Source organism: Vespa velutina, chromosome 9 (genome assembly GCF_912470025.1).
Source record: "Vespa velutina chromosome 9, iVesVel2.1, whole genome shotgun sequence".
Taxonomy (NCBI): Eukaryota; Metazoa; Arthropoda; class Insecta; order Hymenoptera; family Vespidae; genus Vespa; species Vespa velutina.
Window position 1 is genome coordinate 3,620,403 of NC_062196.1, and position 18,499 is coordinate 3,638,901.

General features: G+C 28.6%; 3 protein-coding genes across 5 annotated transcripts in view; 1 reads left to right on the forward strand and 2 right to left on the reverse strand.

Moving 5' to 3' along the window:
* The window catches only part of LOC124951669 (neuroligin-4, X-linked-like), a 233,137-nt gene extending 225,599 nt beyond the window's left edge, over positions 1-7,538 (forward strand). For all 3 annotated transcript variants that reach the window (XM_047500429.1, XM_047500427.1, XM_047500428.1), the window contains exons 12-15: positions 2,903-3,236; positions 3,703-3,966; positions 4,387-4,537; positions 5,589-7,538. In XM_047500429.1, the coding sequence (XP_047356385.1) occupies positions 2,903-3,236; positions 3,703-3,966; positions 4,387-4,537; positions 5,589-5,738 (899 nt within the window). In that variant the 3' untranslated portion in view covers positions 5,739-7,538. The remainder of the gene's footprint in view (positions 1-2,902; positions 3,237-3,702; positions 3,967-4,386; positions 4,538-5,588) is intronic.
* On the reverse strand, positions 601-1,451 carry LOC124951672 (peritrophin-1-like). The gene is made up of 2 exons (XM_047500433.1): positions 1,372-1,451; positions 601-1,128 (listed from the first exon to the last, which is right to left on the reverse strand). The coding sequence occupies exons 1-2, from the start codon at positions 1,376-1,378 to the stop codon at positions 737-739; spliced, it is 399 nt and encodes a 132-aa protein (XP_047356389.1). The 5' UTR covers positions 1,379-1,451; the 3' UTR covers positions 601-736.
* Positions 7,539-12,173: 4,635 nt separating the features above from the next.
* The window catches only part of LOC124951718 (transcription factor AP-4), a 62,025-nt gene continuing 55,699 nt past the window's right edge, over positions 12,174-18,499 (reverse strand). The window contains exon 6 of the mRNA XM_047500524.1: positions 12,174-12,188. Coding sequence (XP_047356480.1) covers positions 12,174-12,188 — 15 coding nt within the window. The remainder of the gene's footprint in view (positions 12,189-18,499) is intronic.

The following is an 18,499-nucleotide window of genomic DNA, read 5'->3' on the forward strand; positions in this document are numbered from 1 at the left end:
GTTTTAAAATGAATGAGAACGTTTCCAATCCTAAAGAGGATTTAATTACCAACACTTTTTTTATCACCCCTTTTTTTTTTTATACAACAAACGAACACGCCCAAAAATAAACGTAACTATCTGTTTCACAAACGGACATTTTTCTTCTCTTTAAAATATATATATATATATATATATATATATATATATATATATATATATATATATATGTATGTATATATTTATGAAAATAAATTATCCTAAAGAAATAAGATCTAACTCGAAAAATAATATTTTACAATTTCGAAAGTACATAATTGAATTCGTGAGTACACGATAAAATGCCAAAAGTAATATTAACTAATTAATATACTTTATTTTTATCCTTTTTCTTTTTTAGAATTTTTTAGTTAAAAATTATTTGGTATAGTTCATTTCAAATATATAAAATAAACTGTTATATATTAAAACTAAAATGCCAATTTTAGTCATTATCGCACCTTGTCGTTATTGTCAATAATTAAGTATTAATTAATAATTATTAACGAATAATTATATTTATAATTAATGAATAACTCAGAAATAAAATAGTTCTTTTTTTTTTTTTTTATTTTTTTTTTTTATTAAGAGAATCAGATACTATTTGAGTTTTTATATAATGGTAATTTTTCCATTTGCACATTTATAATATTTATAAAAAGAGTAATATTGAGAATATATTTTTCTATTGAAACCTTCTGAGTACAAATTTTTCTCGTCACTCTTCTTCGTTTTCTTGTTCATAGTTCTTGACATTATTGTTATTGGCCATAGTCTTCCTGTATTTTCTGCATTTCGGATCTTCTACTTCATTGTCTTTCATGGTCCAACCGCATCCAGCACGTTCTGGATAATCACAAACTTGTAGCACTTTATTGAAATGAAGCGAACAACCCTTCCAAGATTTTGGACAATCCATCTCAATTCTAACTCCATTAAGGCACATGTAGAATTTTGTACAATATTTTTCATGACTAAGGAGTACAGTAGAGTCTACGGGATCTATTAACGGACATTCTGTTGGTACTGGTAATATTGGTTTGTCACCCGGATAAAAACCATAGGCACCAATCACAAAAATTGATAAAGTAATTATCAATTGATAACTTGCTATAATAAAAAAATAAAAATATTAATATAAAGTGTTAATATTAATATAAGAATATGTTAGATTATTTTTAGATTATTCAATTATTGTTTAATAAATCTTATATTATATATATATATATAAAATTTATATTATATATCAAATTTTCTTCTATGTATATATTTTTTTTTATCAAATTATTTTTTATCAAATTGATTTCATTGATTTACAAATATATTAAATAACGATATTATATTAGAACTTACCCGCCATTGTAACTAATTGATTTCGCCAAACTTACAATATTAACTGACACGATCAGAAAGGAGGACTTTTATATATACCCAGATCATTGTTATTTTTATATATATATATATATATATATATATATATATAGCATATCTGTAAATATTTTATCGATTAATCAATAGCTTGCTTATCAACCATTTTTTTTCCTTTCCTGATTAAAATCAATTCCTGAGAAAAAAGAAAGTAAAGAAATGAAAAAATGAATTTTTTTTTTCATCGAAAACAAAGATATTTATGAATTATTATTAAAAATAATATCTGTGAATTATTATTAAAAATAATAATTATTATTAAAAATAATAATTCACAAATTTCATTGAAATAATTCGTATTTCGTTATTCAAATAATAGAAATTATTATTAAATATTTTAGTTGCTATTATGTGTCATATAAATATTATCAAATAAAAAATAGAAAAAGCCTTTCGTTGATCAAAGCATTCTACATTTGCTTTGGACAATTCTGTCAATGAGTAACAAGCTAGTCGAACAACAATGTCAGCTTGTGGTTTATCTCCAAGCGATTTTCCCAATTAAATTTTCGACGAGACAATTGATCGGTATGTTTACGTCATACCCTCGGTCCATGCCTGATTAATAATTCAAATTGTCAATGACGCCGAATATTACAGAATTTCAACTCGTATTATAATATGGTTGAATTCATTTTTTTGTATATTTTTTTTTTTTTTCTTTTTTTTTATTCTCTTTTCTTTTTTTTTTCTTTCTTTTTTTTTTTGGATAAGCCATGATACTTTTTTTTTATTTCTTTTCATATATTTTTTTTCCCCCTTTTATATATCATTCAAGATCAATTAAACGAACAAAATTTTTTTATATCACAAATTATACAAAATATTTCTTATATATCTAGATAGTTAAGTAACTATGTACATAATTCAGTCGAATAGTATCATGCGAGTCGCTGAATGATTCATATTTACATACGATTTTCATAGTGTAGGCAGATTTATTATCTAGAATATTGGTACGATACCAAGATAGCATTCTACGATTAAATTATCGCTCTCGGAAGTCGATATTAAATTTTCGTCGTTGAAAATATAGCCGGACATCGTAACGCGTTAAAATAATCTCCTTTTGTTTCCCATATTTCAATTGTCATAATACATACTTCTCGCTTACTATTAATCCGATAAATACATTTTGATTTCGAATATATTTCTTCGATCGTATCGTAACTAATAACGAATCGAAAATGTAATAACGACATTCGTTCGATTCGAACGAATCTTATATAATATAGCGAATTTTTTTTTTTTTTTTTTTTTTAATTGAATATTCCAATTAAATGTAAAATATAAATGTTTATGCAAAAAAAGAAATGACTACAATTAACTAGTTAGAAAATATTAAAATGATACTTACGTTATCTATCGTCGTATATTTTTTTGTAAACGAATAAAAGATCTTTTTTTGTCTTTTAACATTTTTTTTTCTTTTTTTTTTTTTTTTTTTTTTTTTTAGGAATGAGGCCAAAAGTAAAAAATCATTATCGAGCTCATCAGCTCTCCGTTTGGCTACGACTCGTACCGGAACTTCATCGTGCTGGAATGGAAGACGTTGATTCGAGACACAATCTTTTCCGAGGACACGCTGATCCAAGTCTTTACGATGGTTTAGTCAGGCCAGATCCTTTGAGTAGGATCACTGAGGAATTTAAAAGAAAGAATATAAGCACTGAACCACCTACCACAACCGACTACAGCATAACCACCTGTGTCAGTCTTATTCAAAGCACAAATCTACAAAATATGCACAATGCCAGTACCGACACTTTGGCGAGTCTCGATGCAGCTGGGTAATCTATCCTCATTTAATTAAATAAATTACACGAATGATAACGAAAGGATAATAGATCGATCATCGCGTATTTAAAATTTACAATAAATCCAATTAACATAGATTATAAATCGAACGAAATTTTCTTTCGTAAGTTACTTTTAAAAGATATCCAGACAATTATGAATTTATTGTATTAAATACTTCAGACGTTACTTTTTCTTTTTTTTTTTATTTTATTTCTATCGATTTTAAACAATTTTTATAAATGTTGCGATTTAAATAACGATATGAAAAAAAAAAAAAAAAGAAAACAAAATTCACGTAACATATCAATGATGATATAAAAATTATAATAAATTCTGTAACTTTGTCATTGGTAATAACAGCAATTCGAAAAGAAAAAAAAAAAAAAAGAACAAAAAGAAATCGCTAAGTTCGAAAACTTAGCCGAAAATCTAGCCAATTTGTTTTTAATATTACAGATACGCTGCATATTCGACAGCATTAAGCGTGACTATAGCGATCGGCTGTAGTCTACTTATATTGAACGTCCTCATATTTGCTGGTGTCTATTATCAGCGAGACAAGACGAGACTCGAGGTCAAAAGCCTCCAGCAGCAACAGATGTTAAATCAACAGTGTGGACCGCGCGGTTTCACGGAGTTGAAACAACCACCCTCGTCACATTCACATTTTCCTGGTAGTGGTCAAGTTATCGTTGACGTTGAAAATGAAATGCTCAGAAGGTAAGACGACAAAATTTCCAAAGAAAACATATCAATATATTTTCCATTTTATTTCACGTCGTTTTTATAAATTATCGAACATTTTTCATATAAATTTAGATTATATTTTTATGGTAATAATTCGATCACGATTGAATCATTTTCCAAAACATATATATTTACATTTTATAAATTATTTCCAATGTTCTAATTAAATATATAATTAATTTCATTTTATCATAGACATATTTATTTTATCGTATACATATTTTAACTTTGATATCTTGCCTTTCTTTTACATTGTTAGATTAATTAATTGCTATTTTTCTTGGAAAAATTAGTCAAGAAGAACAAAAAAAAGAAAAGAAAAAAACAAGAAAAAAAAGAAAATAAGAAATAAAAAAATGTTGTATAATAATATTCTTTCTCTATTCCTTTTAGAAACGTGATGAAAGGGCCTCCGAACGAGCCTAACACTTTACAAGGCACACACACCCTGCCGCATCAACATCATTACCAGAAGCAACATCAGCAACAACACGCCACGCTTCCTCGTGCTTCGGTCATGCAGGACATGAACGCGCAAACTCAAGTGAGTGGAAGAATACTATTATAAAGAATAGATCCTATAGAATACATAATATGATGCATGCATAGATATGTATATATAAACGTACGTGTATTATAAAAAAAATTCGTTATTAAATCGAAAGAAATAATAAACAAAAATAAATGAACAATTTTATTGCCTTGGAAAAATAATTATTGTTTGAAAAAAAAGCAAAGAATATTGAATATCTTTTTTTATATATATACATATATATATATATATATATATTTCTCGGTACTTTTAAATATTATACATAATAAAATAAAATCAAAAAAGAAAAATATATAATCCTTGTTGAAATCTTTCGGATGTTTCGCTGTGAATAAAACGAGTGAAGGAAAAAGAAAAGTTTTGCCTTTCACTTTACAACGACGTTCTTAGCATATCCGAAGAAGTTTTCGAATTCCTTGAACGAACCGGTGGAACTCGTTTCTTGTTAACCCTCTATAACCCAATTTATTTTCCTACCAATCCCCGTCCACTCAATAAAAAGAAATTATAAAATATTTGAAACTTGTATTATAACTTATTTCTTATAACTTAACAAGCATTAACTTTGGTATATTAATCGATAATTAATTTTCTAAGTGAAAAAATAAAAAGGAAAAATAAAATATAATTCTAAAAAATAAATATATAATTCTAAAAATTAAATATTATATTTGGATATATACGTAGATATAAAAAAAAAAAATAATGTAATGTTGTAAATTTTAACATCCTGAGAAAAAGATGCTACGTAATTTTTATATCAGATAATAATAAAAATTATTTATAAATTTTGCGTGAAATAAAAATACTTGACAAAAACAAAACGAATATATATATATATATATATATATATATATATATATATATGTATATATATATATATGTATATATATATATATATTTTTGTTATATGCAATTGATAGGATTATTGTCGATGCATGTTACTTTTAAATGTTTTAAATTTAAGAAGAAGAAAAAGAAAAAATGTATAAAGGATTTGCCACACCTTTCGTTTTTGTTTTTTCTTTTTTTTTTTTTTTAGGGACCACCGAATGGATCCATACACCTCACAGTGCCACGTGCTCCACCACCACCCCGTGCGAAGAGTCCTCCAGAAAATCAACCCCTTCTGCAGAGCACAACCGTCTCGAGCCGTGTCTCGCAAGCAACGATGAGCGAAATGCGAGTCTGATGCTTAGACCCCCCTCCGAAGCCGGTCGTCCCGGACGTCCTAACGGCGTCGACCTTGCTCTAAGCCTCCTTGTCTGATAAAAATAATAATAAAAAAAAAATAACAATATATAAAGACGAGGAGATGGGAGGGGGGAAAAGAGAGAAACGTCCGAAATAATTCTATGCATTTTCATGCCCTAAACGCTTCGCGTCTTCCTTTTTAATGTAAATGGAAGGAGGGAGAATGAAATGAAAGAAAGAAAAAGAAGAAAAAGAAAAGAAAAGAGAGGAAAAGAGAGGAAAAGAGAGGAAAAAGAAGAAAAAAGATAATAACTCGAATCGTCTTTTTAACGATCATATTTTTGATCGTTTACGACTAATATCCGCGATTAATTATTTTCGACATCGATCGAATTATGATCGTTCATTTACTTAAACGATTCGAAATTTGAATTTGGCCGAAAGAGGAAATACAATTAAACTAACAATTAACCATGATCTTTTCTCTCTGTAATTATTCGATATTATATATCAGGTGAATCAATGGATATTTTTCTAATTTTCTTTTAACTTTCAATGATATCATTCGGAAACGACGATTGAAATCGAATTGTTGTTATAATTTCTATAATTAATGAAACATTTTCGGATTTTTTTTATATCTTAAAATTGATAATAAAATTATTGAATCACCATGTACAATTTAACGTTTACCTATATTGAATAAATTCTGTTCAAATGTGTATACGTGTATCACGAAAAGATTATTAAGATTTATTCATGAAACGAGAGAATATTTTAGACAAAAATTACATTTGTTTAAAAAAAAAAATATATATATATATATATAAATATATACACACACACACACACACACACACACACACACACACATACAAAATATATAAATATAACACATAGAGTTCTGTTAAAAAAAAAAGAAAAAAAAAAAATAATAATACAAGAATAAAAATAAATAAAATTTAAATCCGTCACATCACATATTTCCCTCGAGAAATCGAGAACACTGTTTTCTTTTTCAAACAATTCTTTCGTATTTTGAATAACTTAAGAAATAAAATATGTATAAAATACGTGTATACTCTTTGAAACAGGATATATACCGTGTAGGTATTAACGATAAAAAGGAGAGATGGATCTTCAAAGAGGCGAAGGAACGATCAAAAGAATAAATATAAGAATAAGAATAAAAATAAGAATAAGGAAAAGAGAAAGAGAAAGAGAAAAAGAAATAAATAAAAAAAGGGATAAGTAAAAAGAATAAATACAGAAAAAAAAAAAATAAATAAATAAATAAATAAAAAATTAAGAAAAGAGGAAGGAGAAGAAAAAGGTAAAAACATGAAGAAGAAGCTCGTGTATAAATTACTAATCCACCACGATGTTAGATGTTCCTTGTACATACATAACGTAACACTTTATACCGTAAACAAGCCAAAGTTTGCTACTTTCTAAGAAGAAAAATGTGAAAGAATAAAAGAGAAATAAGCGAAGAGGAAAAACTTCGCTAACGCGTATCATTTCTTCATCCATATTCTGTTTCTACATTTAAGAATGCTCGAACAAGTGCGTATGCTCGTGTACGCGTGTGAGTGTGCGAGTAATGCTCGAGATGAACAGAATAGAAAGAGAGAAAGATAGAATGAATGTGTGTGTGTGTGTTTGTGTGTGAGAGAGAGAGAGAGAGAGAGAGAGAGACAGAGAGAGAGAGAGAGACAGAGAGAGAGAGAGAGAGAGAGAGAGAGAGCAAAGAGCTTTGTACATCTACAATGATTCTCCTCGTGGCTATTAGACGATCCTTCAAAGTCACAAGCGAAAGCTTGTCTACTCGATTATTTATCTCCTATCGCGAGCACATCAATGATTTATACTGAAAGTGACACTTTGAAGCGACGCCTATGATTTATTACAGCGTCCGCACGTTGGTACGAGGTACCGCTGTATTAAGATTTTATCTATTTTATGTGTGCATACCATGCCGCATTCGACTTGACCATCGAACAATATCTTTCTTGTTTTTGATGACATGTAGAAAAACAAATAAAAATGAAAAAGAAAATGAAATGATGATCCAAAGGGAAATATCGAATTCGAGATCGAGAAGTATTACCTTTTATTTCTCTTTTTATTTTATTCATTCTTTCTTCTATTTTTTTTTTTTATTTTTTTTTATTTTTCAAGGGAAAAAAAAAGGAAAACGTCGCGAATTTTTCATTCGTATTTTTTTACTTTTTTATTTTCCAAATTTTTATTTTTACTTTCCAAATATTTCTTTTTTCTTTTTTTTTTCTTTTCTTTTCTTTTCTTTCTTATCAATGGAAAAGTCAAACCAAAAAATATCAATGATTTAGAGACGTCGCATTTAGAGAATACAAACTTTATCAAAGTGTTGGGCCATCTGAAAAAAAAAAAAACAAAAAAAGAACAAGAAAAAGTTATGCCTACTTTAATTAAAAATAAGAAAGATTATTTCTACATATTCGGATGATAATGACAACAATAAGTGAAACAAACAATCAAAGAAAATCGATTAAATTTTTTTACTCGTTTCTAAATATCTTTCATGGAAATTATTAATTTCATAATTAATAATTATTCTTTAAAATATTAATTATGTTGAGGGAAATAAAAAAAAAAAAAAGAAAAGAAAAAAAAGAAAAAAAGAAAAAATTGTAACTCGTCATTCGTATGCATCGATAATAATTTCGATATTTTCAATCGTCAAAAAATGATTTTACCTGTTTATTATCACGATGTACAAAGCTGTCTTATAAAAAATTCGCATATTGCATCGTTGCTATTGCCATTGTGAATATTATGCATCGACGTAAGAATGATTGCTATATAGCGATATATTTATATCATTACGAAAATTTCGAAGTTTCGATGTTACAATATTTCATTTTATATCATAACTCTTCATTCAATGTAAATATGTTTCCTCGTAATTTAAATACTGCCATATTAACCGCTGCCATATTTCTATTCTTTACAATGTATTTTAAAAATATCGTGAAAAATCAATGAATACATAAAGACGTGGACATCGATACCGTCTATGCTATACATGGATATCAGTGAAATATTGATACATATCGATAAAAATCAATATTATATTATAAAGAAATAAGTTAATTAATTGACAATGTAATATTGAAAAGTTAATTAATTATATATTAATTATATTTAATGAAAAATATGAAATATGTATAACAAAGTATTCCTTAAATAATTATTTTAATTATTATTATTTATTATTTATTATTATTATTATTATTATTATTATTATTATTATTATTATTATTATTATTATTAATTAGCTATTAGTTATTAGTTATTAATTATTAATACTGTAACATTTTTTAATGAATTTTTATATAATTTATATTAAAAAAATTAATAACCTAATAACAGTATGAAAAAAGAAAAAAAAAGCCGAGCATATTCTCTGTTCAGTATTTTCTTTCTATTGTCTATAACAAAAACCATAATTAAAAGTAAATGCGAAAAAAACAAAAAGGTCCAAAAAATTATCGGTCAGCATTATCGGTATCGATATCGGCGCCATTAAGAATACGTCGATTTTTGTTGCATTTATTTTAATATCTAATATCGATCGATGCAAAATGAGAATGAATGTAAGCCAAGCTCGGTCAGTTGTTTCTCTCGCACCGTATATGTATGTATATGCTATTCGTGAATTTTTTGTAAAAATATGATTATACATATAGACGTAAGATTAATAAGGGATAAGGATAAAAATCCGTTACGCGTATTACACTGCCACGACATTGAAAGGGTGATTTGAGAAAAAGAGAAAAATCAAAAAAGAAAAAAAAACCAAAAAGAAAAATCAAAAGCAAAAAAAAAAAAAGGCAAAAGAAAAGAAAAAGAAAGGAGAAGAGATTTAAGAGAAGAAAAGAAAGAAAAAGCATAAGGGTACGAAAATGAGGATTGCGATTGATCGAATGTGTATGTGAAGAAGGCCAATAAAAAGCTATCAAACGTAGACTTACATAATAAAAATCAAATCAAAACTTTTGTACATAAAAACTTATCGAACGAAAACCGAATAGAAGCAACAAAAAGAGGGAAACAAAAAAAGGAGAAAAAAAAGAAGAAAAAACAAAAAAAAGAAAAGAAGAAACAAGACAAAATCAAAGAATGTGTTTTGCGTGTTTTTCGATAAGGTATAAAAGGGAGGGGCGGGCGGGGTAGAGAGAGGGAGAGAGAAGGAATAAACGAGACTTAGCAATTAATCATGCGACTACTTCGTAGACGAAAATATTTCGATCAGTTGATTGATCAATCCAATCGATCGATCTATACGTTCGCAATTCATTTTCGAGAATAAAAAATGGTTAAGAGAATGAAAAGGCAAAAAGAATGGAGAGATAAAGAAGAACGATATTATCTCGTTGAACGAACATTTTAAGGTATGCGAGCATGAGTGCGAATTACGCGATATCATCAAGTATGGACAATCCAACTATATTCAAAAATACAACTTAAAGAAAGAAAGAAAAAAAGATTTAAAAATGCTGGATATAGTATTCGTTATAAAAAGATGCGGAAAGGCATTACTCGGGAGAGTTTACGATGTTAAGAAATTTAAATAACATATATTATATATATACATATATATATATATATATATATATACATATACATACGAATATATACAAAAATGCACGCGTGTGCAACTACACAAATATTTGCCACAAACGTACATACACATATATATATATATATATACACACACATACACGCGCGCGCGCGCGCACACGCACACGCGATACACACAAGCACGCACACATACACGAGCACATGTTACACATTATACAAATTGTAATGAATTTATTATGAAGGATATAATTATATTTATGTGACCTTTAGCTGGCCTCGCGCTCTATTAGAAAGATACTTGAAATACACCTTCCGGTCGAGAGCGAGGCTGCCTGTTATGTTTAATGTTTTTGTTGTCAAATTGTAAATATATAAACGAAATACATGGAGACATTAATTGTACCTTTAATCAAATCTCACTTCAATCTTAATTCTTTTCAATTTAATTCTATTTGTATTATATACATATATATATATATATAAATACATTCGATTGAGAAATTCTTTATTTATTTCTTAAAAATATAAAAACTACTTTTATATTCATTGAAAATCGAAATATCATGTAGCTAGTGTTATAGGAAACTGCATTACCAACTTACGGTATTGATGTAAAAACTATAATCGTTAATGTTCATAAAAAAAAGAATTGTATTTTTTTTCATTTCTCTTTCGTATTCTGACAAGATGAATTAATTGTACGAAAATAAAAGTATCATTAGAGATCGAGGAGATTGATGTAATAAAATATAAAAGTGCTCCTTTTATTTATTCTTCAAAAATGGCTTATACTTGAGAAATGACTCAATTAATAATATAGTTCCCTATATTACCGGGTAATGTAAACTAGAATCTTTTCAAAAAAAGATAATCAAATAGGAATATTTCTGTAACGATCAAAAATGGGCTATTCAAAAAATACGACGTAAACATTTTTCATCAAAAATTACTATAATAGCTAAATAATTCTAATTGACGAAATATTATTTTGCGATTTTACCTTTTGTTCGTGTGATAAAATAATTTAAAAAAAAAAAAAAAAAAAAAAAAAAAAACAAAAAAAAAAGCAAATTGGAATAAGGTGGAATGTCGTATATCATAAAAGATGATCGATAATTGAAATAACATAAAAATCACGAACTTCTTTTTCATTTTTTTTTTTTTTTCTTTTATTTGTTAATAAATTATTTCGATCTAGTTTCTTTTAAAAAAAATAAGGAAAGATGAATTTTCTTCGAAATTTTGTCTCAAAATGCTGATATCTTCGACTTCTTCTTCTCTCACGTCATTCCCCTTTTTTCCCAGGTCTTTCTTTCGCACGTCTATCTTTTCTAACTCTCTTCAAACACTTTTTTCGCCTCTTTATTTTATCTTCAAGCATCAGCAACAAAACTCGTAAAAGTTTTCTCGACGAAAGTAAAACTTCCTCTAAATTTTTTTGTACATATTGTTAATGGGAAAAGTCTTGTCTATATATATATATATATATAAAGAGTACTTTTAAAGTACTTTTAATAAAAATGGACGTAAAAAAAAAAAAAAAAGAAAAGAAAGAAAGCAAAAGAGGTTTTTCAATATTGATGATCCTTCAAATAAAAGCTCACTCCAATACATGATTCAACTAAATTCTTAAGGAATATCTATTCTTTCTTTCTGTCCTTTTTCTGTATACATTCTCACTAATTCATTCTCACTAATTCATTCTCACTAATTCATTCATTCTCTCTCTCTCTCTCTCTCTCTCTCTCTCTCTCTCTCTCTCTCTCTCTCTCTCTCTCTCTCTCTCTCTCTCTCTCGTTTTCAAACGTTATTCATAATTCTCCTAAATAATTCAAAATTATAAAATATCAAAAATTAAGATAAAATTATCCTACGAAAAAAAAAATATCCTTTTTATCCTTTTTTTTTCTTTTTTAATAATCTACAAATTAATCTCTAAAAGTATCCTTCTCTTTTTTTTTCTTTTTTTTTTTTTTAATCTCTAGACCTCTTCCAAGAAAAAAAAAGAAAAAAAGAAAAGAAAAATAAAAAAACGTAATATCGTATAAAATATGATTACTTCAATTTATATGCAAATTTAATGTCGGACGATGTTAAGCTACGGTGATATAAAGGAATTCGAAATAATGGGAATAAATTAGATACTCGAAATATTTCTTCAAGTACACCAAGCTGTTCTCTTTCTATTTTCTCCATATCTTTTTTCTTCTTTCTTTTCGAAAAATCATTGATACGAAACGAAAAGTTTATTATTTTTCGACGCGAGCCGAAGTTCGAAGAGAAGAACATTATTTTTTTCCTTATTAACGATGATGATCGCTTGCGCTTTTTAAAATCCGATCAGCTTCGTACACATCATAACGCACATTTTTTTTCCTTCTCTCTCTCTCTCTCTCTCTCTCTCTCTCTCTCTCTCTCTCTCACCCTGTCTCTCTCTTTTCCTCTTCAATTTTATTTCATAAAATATTTAACGACCAAATACGTGTATGTATCTCTCTCTCTTTCTTTCTTTTTTTCTTTCCTTTCCTCTCTTTTTCTCTCACACAGGTGCACTCTTATATTCTCTTCTCGCTTATTCGCTCGCTATCTCTCACTATCTCTCTCTCTCTCTCTCTCTCTCTCTCTCTCTTTCTCTCTCTCGCTCTCGCTCTCTTTTTCTCTTTTTCCTTCTCTTTCTTACATTCATACACTTACATTCTTTCTCAGCAATGTATTCTGCCCTTCGGTTTATATGCATTTATTACAAAAAAAGTCCAACTCAATGGCAGTCTGTTCTCGTGATACGGAAAACGTGATTCGAGTTTTGCTGCCTAGGGGCTTCGTACAACGAAAAGATAGAATTTATCCATCTCATTACAATATAACGAGAATTATCGTCACGTAATACCTCGAAACGCGCTTTCCGTCTCAAATTTTCAAGGAACTTTACTTCTTGTTTCTTATACTTCTTACTCAGACAATAATAATAATAATAATAATAATAATAATAATAATAATAATAATAATAATAATAATAATAATATTTAAAAAAAAGTAATAATAATAATAATAGTGGTAATAATAATAGTAATATTGATAATAATAGTAATAATAAAAATAAAAATAATAACAATAATAATATTTAGAGTAATAATAAGAATAATAATAAGAATAATAATAAGAATAATAATAAGTGTAGTAGTAATAATAATAGTAATAATAAAAATAATAATAAGAAAATTAATAATAATAATAATAATAATAATAATAATGATAATAATAATAATAATAATAATAATAATAATAATAATAAGTATTGTGATAATATTATTAATAATACACAATAGTAAAATAATTTCACGTTTGCGCGATCATTTCGGATGGAACGTAATAAATCGCGTATATATTTCTAATCGCGCTTAGAAATATATACACGCATCCGTTACGTCGACGTCGCTCGCCAACATCTCTCGCGCATGATTTATTTATTTGTTCATTTGTTCGTTCGTTCGTTCGTTTGTTTGTTTGTTCGTTTTTTTTTTATTTTTTTTTTATTTCTTTTTTTTATTTTTTTTTTTTTTTTTATTATTATTATTTCATTTCGTTCGTCCTCTCTTCCTCCCCCACTTTACACCCTTTTTTCGAATGCAAATCGAAGAAAGATCTAACGAGCGCCGACGTCTCTCCCCGATTTACATTTTTCCGTCGCTCGTTTTTACATACATACGTACCCATGTAAGTGTATGTAAGTACTTACGTACAATACGACGTTTTTACGTTTCCCTTAACGTTTCCTTGTTAACAAGGTTCGTTTTCTCTTACGTGACGCAAAGAGTATGAGAGAGAAAAAAGAAATAATGGAAAAGGGTTGAAAAAAAAAAAGAAAAAAAAAAGAAAATTCATGTATTTATCACGCGATTCCTTAGAGATTAATAAGAGAAACAAAAAAAGTATCTCCGATTTATGAATTATATTATTTAACTTGTTAACTCGCGCAATAATTTCATTCTTTTTTTTTTCTTTCTTTCTTTCTTTCTCTCTCTTGCTCTCCCTCTTGCTCTCTCTCTCTCTCTCTCTCTCTCTCTCTCCCTCTCTCGCTCATTCATTCATACATTCATTCACATCTAAACGCACGCATAAGATCGTAACGGTCAATTTCTGTTCCGCAGTGTGAAAAAGCATGTCCGGAACATGTTGCTTACTCAATATCAATCATCTTTTCTTATCATATAACGTTAATTAGCATGTAACGTTAATTACTCATTCCCCCTTTGTATCTACTTCTCTCTCAGTCTTTTCCTCACTCACTCACTCACTCACTCACTCTCTCCCTCTCTCTCTCTCTCTCTCTCTCTCTCTCTCCCCCTTTGTTTTTCTCTCTATCTCTATCGTTCTCTTCCATTCTTTTTCGTCTCCTCGTCTTCAACACATTCATACTCTAAATCGTAATTCTCTTTCACACCGTTTCTCTCTCACTCTTATTAATGTTCTCTTTCTCTCGCTCTTTCTTTCTCTCTTTCTTACTCATCTTGGCATTGCAAGCACGCACGCATTTCTCTATTTTTTTTTTCTTTCTCTCTTTTCGCTACACTCAACTGATCGCGCTAATGAATTATTCGCAATTGGTTTGATCGAGCCCGTGGCGACCGAAAGGGCCGAGGAATATGTCCTCGATAAAAAAATAAATTAGATTTGTTCTTGCTCGTGCGTACGTACATATATGTACGTTGGGATGATTCGCATAAATGATTCGAATCCGGTGTTTAATTACTTTAAAGTTTGTATAAACGTTTGAAGAAGGGGAAAAAAAAAAAAAGGAAATGAAAGAAAAAAGAAAAAAAAGTATATATATATATATATATATATATATATATATATAACAAAATTCTATCATTCTAAATGTTCGTTCACGCGACGAAGTTATTGTAGTAGTTGTAAAATTTCAATTCATTGAAAAAAAAAAAAAAAAAAAAAAAAAAGGAACAGAGACTCTCCGTTCTATTAATAGAAACGTAAATACGTCGATACACCGATAATCAACAAATTACGCGAGTCATCCTTTTATATGTAAATACGTATATGAGCGTTGTCTTTTGCCGAATATTTCTTTTTCTTTTTTGTTCTTCTTTTTCTCGTTTTTTCTTTTTTTTTTTTCTTTTTTTTTTTTTTTTTACCATCGAAGCCTCGTCATCGGAAATACACGAATGTCAAATATTTTAATCATAATAATCGCATCTCTTTATCGTCGATTACATCCACGCGCGATTAGCAATGTATTAATATTACTGTATCACACACAATATATGTATATTAATATTACTCTATGCGCGAGCACAAATGTATACACGATTTTTATATTTTCTTTTCTTTGTTTTTTTTTTCATTTATTTATTTATTTATTTATTTATTTATTTATTTATTTATTTATTTATTTGCCCTCTTATGATCTTTTCGTATTATTTCCGTAGAGAGGCAATTCGTTCGACGGGATATATCTCTTCATTTCACTCTGAGGTCAACCAGGTCGCCGTCGGTCGCCATTTGCAACGAAAGTATAAATATTTCTTTCTTTCTTTCTTTCTATCTTTCTTTCTTTCTTTCTTTCTTTCTTTCTTTCTTTCTTTCTTTTTTTATTTTCTTTTGTTTTTTTCTTTTCTCCTCCATCCATTTCCTTATTATTTCATTACTTTTTTTTTTTTTTCATTTTGTTTTCTTTTCCATTAATTATTTTTTAACCTTAAAATGTAAAACCACGTCTCTCGTATAGTTTCTCCGCTAATAACGCGCTCGCTCTTCCTTCTAAAATTTTAGAACGAGTCTTTTTCTCTCTGTCTCTCTCCCCTTGTCCTCTCCCACCTTAACACCCACTAGTTCTCCCTCCCTCCCTTCCCCCTCTCTCTCTCACTCGCTCTCTCTCTCTCTCTCTCTCTTTCTCTCTCTCTCTCTCTCTCTTTCTCTCTCTTATTTCGACTTTTTTTTTCGTCGCTGATATCTCACGAACGAACGATGATTTCTATTTTAATATCGAATTAAAGGAAATTAATTAGATATATATCGAATGCCCATGATAATAATATAAAAATTATATTTACCAAGTGCAAAGATCTATTCCTTCGATCACGTCGACGATAAAAATGAATAACATCGTCAATATATATGAATATACATCTTTTTTTCTTTACATATATATATATATGTAAAGAAAAAAAGAAGAATAGAAAAAAAAAACAAAGAGAGAAGTAAAAAAGAAAAATAAATAAATAAATAAAAAACTTGTTCCTTTCGCAAGCGAATTCCCTCGAGATCGAGTAATATGAAATCGTCGTTCTTTACTCGTGACATGTCAACGAAGCATCATCGTACATGGCGTTACGGTTGTGGGTGGGCGGTTGGGGGGGGGGGGGGGGGGCCCAGGGGAAAGAAAAAAATGCGTTTTGTACAGGGAAACAGTCGATGTCCCGTTGTGAAAGCACGATCCACCTCAAATGTACCGACGAACCTCGAGGCGTATCTCTTATTTATTTATTTATTTATTTATTTATTTATTCATTCATTTATTTATTTACTTATTTATTCCTTCATTCATTCATTCGCTTATTTATTTACTTATTTATTTATTTATTTATTTATTTATTTATTTATTTCTTCATTCATTTATTTATTTACTTATTCATTTATTTCTTCAAGATTTTTTTTCATTCTTCTTCCCATTTTTTTTTCTTTTTTCTTTTTCTTTCTTTCTTTCTTTCTTTCTTTCTTTAACGACGGTCAACGAGCTTACAAAAAGATTACGTAAGCTAGATGTAACAGTAGAAAAAGGAAGTTATCGAATATCTTTGCCTCGTACTTTCACAGTTGGAACAGGAAAAATGAAATGCAATCGTTAACATGTTCGAGATTACTTGATTTACGAAACCTGGAATTCGCACAAGCGAAATTTCATTTCTTAAGTTCCCGACCGACGATTTTGAGGAATCTAATTTCGCTTGGACGATCCAGACTCGTTTAAATTCCGCGCGTAACTTCTCGACAGTGGACGTCCTCTCTCGAATAGTAGGCGAGAAAAAGTATAACGTTTTTTTTTTTTTTTTCTTTTCTTTTCTTTTCTTTTTTTTCGTCTTATAAAATCTCGAACCGACGTAAATATCTATATAAGTTACGTCGATTATTCGTACGAACGCAACGTTTCGAATATCATCATCATCATCATCATCATCATCAACTAAATTCGATTCTTAGCTTTCCCAAGACGATCGTCCTTCATCTCTATCTATCTATCTAACTATTTCTCTCTCTCTCTCTCTCTCTCTCTCTCTCTCTCTCTCTCTCTCTCTCTCTTTCGCTAATTTCTCTATTTTCCATGTACTAATTCAACGAGAACAATTTAAAAAAAAAAAAAAGAGAAAAAAAAACAAATTAAGAAAACAAATTAATTCTTCAGAGTATGACGAAAATATTTGAAAGAAAGAAAAAAAAAAAAAGAAAAAAAGAAAAAAAGAAAAAAGATTCCACGATAGAAGACATACTTTATTTCGTACGAAGAATTTTTTATGAATTTCTAATATATTAAAAAAGAAAATTCGATGAAATGAAAAACTTAAAAAGAAATAAAAGATAAAAAGAACATGCTCGGATTGACACCATTGAGTGATAAGAAAAAAAAAAGGTACAAAAATAAGCGAAGGAAAATTAAAAAGTTACCAATCACGTACGAAAGCCTTAGGAATGTTAAGCTTTTTCTTCTAATCGCTACTAAGCGGCGTACGTGCGCGTACGTGTACATATGTATGAATGTATGTTTATGTTATTACCTGCAATGGATACACGCGAATGCAGGTTGCAGGTGGATAAGAATGCACGTGTACGTATATGTGTTTTATGTGTATATGTTCTTCTTTATATGAGTGTGCGACGCGATATTACGCCTCATACACTTTCGTATACATATTTCTTCTTCCTTTTTTTTTTTTCCCTTTCATCTTTTTTTCTACAAACGCATATCCACATATTAATCGGTGTACATGGAAGCGCCCTTTTGAGATATCTAAGTGGGTACGCAGTCGTAGAAAACTATCGGAGTCGTTTCGCGCGATAACGCATTTGGAGTCGAAAGAAAGAAAGAAAAAAAAATGAGAAGAGAAAAAAAGAAAAGAA